The sequence below is a fragment of the Dipodomys ordii genome, unplaced genomic scaffold (assembly GCF_000151885.1).
Source record: "Dipodomys ordii isolate 6190 unplaced genomic scaffold, Dord_2.0 Scaffold69, whole genome shotgun sequence".
NCBI lineage: Eukaryota > Metazoa > Chordata > Mammalia > Rodentia > Heteromyidae > Dipodomys > Dipodomys ordii.
The window spans coordinates 736,775-742,191 of NW_012267285.1; the positions used below are offsets into that span (position 1 = coordinate 736,775).

The window sequence follows — 5,417 nt, forward strand, 5'->3', positions numbered from 1 at the left end:
CTGGGGGCGGGCGGGGGAGGGAGGGGGAACAGGGTCCGTCGGTGCAGCAGCGGGCAATCACAGGCAGTAAAGGCAACTTCTCCAGCACCAGAAGCTCCCGTCTGCCATCCCAGCTACGCAGAAGGCTGAGATCTGAGCCAGCCGGCAGACACGACTCATTCCCAATAAAGCATCAAAGCCAGATGCGGGGTGGGTCTCAAGGGGTAGAGTGTCAGCTTTGAGTGAGAAAGCTCAGGGACGGTACCCAGACCCTGAGCCCAAGCCCAGGACCAGCACACATGCACACATGCACGCAGGCACGCACGCACGTGTGCACACACACACACACACCTCCCAATAGTCACACAATGGGTAGCCATGTGCTCATTTTATCCAGAGACACAGAAAGGCCAAGCAACAAGGTGAAGATCACACAGCTAGTGAGGTCAAGGTAGGATTTAAATGAGCCTCACAGGGTTTTTTGGGGTGTGTGTGTGTGTGTGTGTGTGTGTGTGTGTGTGTGTGACTGGTATCAAGGTGTGAAATCAAAGCCTCAAGCTCTCACCCAGCTTTTCTTGCTCACACTGGCACTCTTCCCCTCGAATCACACCGCCAGCCCAGCATTTAGCTCATTAGAGATGGATTTTTTTTTTAATGAACTTTGCTGCCTAATCTGGCCTCAAGCCACGATCCTCTAGATGGCAGCCTCCAGCACTGGGGGGGGGGGGGGGAGGGGGATTAGTGTTCCTCCTCCTGAGACAACTGTAGAGCTACTCACAGGGTCCTGGAAATTGACACCAAGATGTTCCATGGCGTAGTAAAGCTGTCTCTTCTCCCCCAGGGACCGAAGGACGAAGTTCTGGATATCCTGAACATAGCAAGGTGAGCAGTCAGGAAAAGAGGGGCGGGAGGGGGGGGCACCAGGAGAAGGCAGGTCAAAGCAGAGGCAGGCAGGTCGCCCCAGGTTCTAGGGAGCCACGGAAGCCCCCCAAACCTTTCAATGAGCCTCTTTCAGTCGCTCAACTTCCACAGCAGCTAGGCTCCAATGAGGAAACAAGTGTAACAGAAAATGTGTGTGGGCCAAGTTTCGTGGCTCACGCCTGTAACCCCAGCTGGATGAAAACTGGCAGGTTTGTGGTTTGAGGCCAGCTCGGGCAAAGAACAAGATCCCATCTGCACCAAAAATGGCTGGGCATGGTAGCACACGCGTGTAATCCCTAGATACAGGGAAAGTGCAAATTGGTCAGAGTCCAGGATGTCTCAGATATAAACATGAGACCCTATCCCCAAAATAAAGTCGGGGTACAGGGAAGAGGGAGGAGAGTGACAAGAGTTGGTGAGTCTGATCAAACTACATTACAGGCATCTATAGACATGCTCTTGCTGGGCGCCAGTGGCTCACGCCTGTCATCGCAACTACTCAGGAGACTGAGATCTGAGGATCGCGGTTCAAAGCCAACCCGGGCAGGAAAGTCCATGAGACTCTGATCTCCAGGGAACCACCAGAAAACTGGAAGTGCTGTGGCTCAAAGTGGTAGAGAGCCAGCCTTGAGCTGAAGAGCTGAGGGACAGCGCCCAGGCCCAGAGTTCAAGCCCCACAACCGACCAAAAAGGAAAAAAAGTCCCTTGTGCAACTAATTGATGCTAATTTTTATATTGGAGATAATTAAAAATTGATAATAATGATACTAATAGTGCCAGGTATTGGTGGCTCACACCTGTAATCCTAACGACTCAGGAAGCTGGGATGTGAGAATTCTGATTTAAAGTTAATCCAGGCAGGAAAATCCATGAGACTCTTATCCCCAATGAACCAGCAAAAAGCCAGAAGTAGAGGCATGGCTCAAGTGGTAGAGTGCCAGTTTGTTTGTTTTTTTTGTCAGTTGTGGGGCTTGAACTCAGGGCCTGGGCGCTGTTCCTGAGCCTCTTTGTGCTCAAGGCTGGCGCTCTACCTTTTGAGACATAACGTCACTTCACAGACTTTTCTACCCAGGCTGGCTTTAAACCACGTGAGCCGCCAGCACCCAGCTAGAGTGCCAATCTTGGGCAAAAAAGGAACAATGCCCAGGCTCTGAATTCAAACCCCAGGGCCAGCACATCCACAAAAAGATAATAATAACGAAAGCAAAAAAAAGGCATGGATCAAGCCCAGCACTGGTGGCTCAGGCCTGTCACCCCAGCTACTCAGGAGGCTGAGGCGGGAGGATCGTAGTTTGAGGCCAGGCCAGGAAGGACACTCTCATTTCTAGTGAACCACCAGAAAACCGGAAGTGGTGCCATGATTCAAAGCGGTAGAGCACTAGCCTTGAGCAGAAGAGCTCAGGGACAGTGCCCAGGCCCAGAGTTCAAGACCCAAGACTGACACACCACAAAGGCATGGAAAGAGAGATCGCACTTGAACCTGGGTCCCTTTGGTGTCCATGTTGCTTCTCAGGTGTGTGGTTTTGAACTAGGCCTGCCCCATGGGACTATGGGAGGATGGTGGTTACCTCCCTGGGTCCAAGGCCTGGTCTGGGCTCCCCGAGCTCAGCTTGGTACTGGCTCAGAGCTTGTTTGGCGGCCTCGTCATCCGGGTAGAAGAGCAGAACGCTCAGGACATTTTCCACAGCCTCAGACAGATTTCCCACTGGAGACAGAGACAGACAAGAGGGACAGACGCAGCTGCGGAGAGAATCATCTCAAGAACCTCCAACTGCCGGGCACCGGTGGTGCTGCCTGTAATCCCAGCTACTTGGAAGGCTGAGATCTGAGCATCGCAGTTCAAGAGCCAGTACGTAAGGCGCTGAGTTCAAGCCCCAGTCCACACACACACACACACACACACACACACACACACACAGAGCTTTGATCTGCTTATGCCAGTCCCTCCCAGTGTCTACCCAACCAACCCTGAGCGTGTGCCTGGTGTAGCCTCCTTAGCTGGTTAGGAAGGAAGTCAGGAACAGGATGGCTGCGCCCGGGGCGGGTGGCCGTGTCCGCCACACAGCGCTGTCGGCACAGCAGGACCCGAATCCAGTGCCCTGCAAAACACACGCCAAGCGATCAGCCTGAGACTGGGCGCAGTGGCTCACGCCTGTAATCCCAGACCCCGTGCTGGTCCTTCACCCGCAACGGCTTCGTAGAGGCCCCCGGGACCCCCGGCCCCTTCTTCATCTTCCTTCTTCTCCTCTTCCTCCTCTTCCTGTTGCTCTTCAGGCCCCTGGCAGCCAGCGCGGCAGGTCTCCAATTGAGCTAGGGTCTCCTGCAGGGCCTCCTCCAGCCTGGGCAGTGCCAGCCCCGCTTCCTGGCGCTCCACCAGCTCCAGGCTGGCATCATAGGCCGCCTGGAGGAGGAGGGGGAAGGAGGGAGGCATCAGCGATCTAGGAGAGGGGGCCAAAGGAGGATGGGAAGTAGAAAAGAGCAGCGTAGCACCCGCCTGTCATCCCAGCTACGCAGGAGCTGGAGATGTGAAGATCGGGGTTCCAAGTCAACCCAGGAAGAAAAGTCTCTGAGACTCTTCTTGCCAGCAAAAAATAAAGCTACAAGCGCAGCGGTGGCTCAAGCGGCAGCCCACAAGCCTTGAATGGAAAAAGTCAAGTGAGGGCCCTGAGTTCAAGTCTCGGCACCAGCGGACAAAGAAAAAGATCGTAGGTGGGGACAGGTAGTCACACCATACAGAGCCCTATTCAAAGGGTATGGGCAAGATGGGGGGTGGGGTTGAGGGTAGGGTTCTTACCCAATGCAGGGGTGTCTCAAGGTCCCGGAAACTCTGAGGCCGAACCCCAGACATGCGTCTATACTTTGCCATGTCCTCTCTCATCTGCAAGTGGTCTGGGTTTGCTACAAAGAAGGTGTGAGCCGCAGCGGCCGCCAGGTCTAACTTCTTCAACTGAGGACAGAGGGAACGGGGTGTCAGAGCCCCCTTCCTCCCCCCCTCCAGGGTGGAGGTATCAGCCTCGACACCCCATCTCACTGGTGAGCCAAGCACTAATAGTCACCCCTGTAATCCCGGCCACTCAGGACGGCTCACGATCTGAGCATCCCGCTTCAAAGCCAGCCCAGGACAGACAAATGTGGGCGACTGATCTCCAGTGAACCTGGAGAAGCTGGAGGTGGAGGCGTGGCTCAAGGGGTAGAGCGCCAGGCTCGAAGGAAAAGAAATAAAAAAGCTCAGGGACAGCGGCCCAGGCCCCGAGTTCAAGCCCCAGGACTGACATAAAAAGCAAGAAATGAGCCGGCCACTGGTGGTGCACGCCTGTCATCCCAGCCACCCTGGAGGCTGAAATCTGAGGACCGCAGTTCAAAGCCAGCCCAGGTAGGACAGTCCATGAGACTCTGATTTCCAGGGAACCACCAGAAAACCAGAAGTGGTGCTGCGGCTCAAGTGGTAGAGCGCCAGCCTTGAGCTGAAGGGCGGAGGGACAGCGCCCAGGCTCTGAGTTCAAGTCCCACGACCAACCACAACAAAAATCACTGTATGTGCTAGGGAGGGAGACAAAATCCACAGGTCTCTAGGACCCAGGGAGTGATCGGTCCTGCCCATCCCTAGCCACGTAGGCACCCCTGGTAGCTGATGGCAAAATGTCCTGTCGGGGAACCCCAAGAAGAGAAGGCGCCCCTCAGCCCCCCTGCCCCAGACACAGATGCCTCATTCCTTTGGTGGGGTCTGATTCCCCCTAAACTGCCTTGGATTCCCAGACAGGGTGGAGCTGGCCCGACAAACGAGTCACCCACCCACTAATGCCCGGCTGGTGCTGGAGCGCCAGCCTGTCCTCCCGGCTACTCGGGAGGCTGAGATCGGAGGATCGGGGTTCAAAGCCAGCCTGGGCAGGGAAGTCCGTGAGACTCTGATCTCCAGTGAACCAACACAAAGCCGCAGGTGGCGCTGTGGCTCGAGGGGTAGAGCGCCTGCCTGGAGTGAAAAAGCTCAGGGACAGCGCCCAGGCCCTGAGTTCAAGACCCCCCACAAGAAAGAGGCCCACTGCACGTAGCTGTAGGACCCCGGATTTTGGGGACCTCTCTCCCCGACCCCAGCTGGAAGCGGGCCCCGGCTTCGGGGACCCCAGACCCGACCCCACCTGGAAGTAGATCCCGGATGTGGGGACCCCGGCCCCCACGTGGAAGTACAGCCCGGATTTCGGGGACCCCATGTGGAAATGGGCCTCGGCTGTGGAGACCCCGGCCCTCCCTGGGGGAGTAGACCTCGGGTTGGGGACCCTGACCCTCATCTGTAAATAGACCCCGGATGTGGGGACCCCGGCCCTCATCTGGACGTGAGCCCCGGATGTGGAGACCCCAACTTTCCCTGGAAGTAGACCCCGGGTTGGGGACCCCAGTCCCCATCTGGAAGGAGATCCCGGATGTGGAGACCCCGACTTTCCCTGGAAGTAGACCCCGGGTGTGGGGACCCCGGCCCCCGTCCGTCCGGCCCCGATCCCCGGCCCCGATCCCCGGCCCCG

General features: G+C 56.7%; 1 protein-coding gene across 1 annotated transcript in view; it reads right to left on the bottom strand.

Annotated features, from left to right (window-relative positions):
* The window catches only part of P3h3 (prolyl 3-hydroxylase 3), a 12,948-nt gene extending 9,104 nt beyond the window's left edge, over positions 1–3,844 (bottom strand). Inside the window, exons 1-5 of the mRNA XM_013023635.1 lie at positions 3,695–3,844; positions 3,085–3,301; positions 2,868–2,999; positions 2,469–2,605; positions 758–847 (exon numbers count right to left, since the gene is read on the bottom strand). Of these exons, the coding sequence (XP_012879089.1) occupies positions 758–847; positions 2,469–2,605; positions 2,868–2,999; positions 3,085–3,301; positions 3,695–3,778 (660 nt within the window). The 5' untranslated portion in view covers positions 3,779–3,844. The remainder of the gene's footprint in view (positions 1–757; positions 848–2,468; positions 2,606–2,867; positions 3,000–3,084; positions 3,302–3,694) is intronic.
* Positions 3,845–5,417: the final 1,573 nt, after the last annotated feature.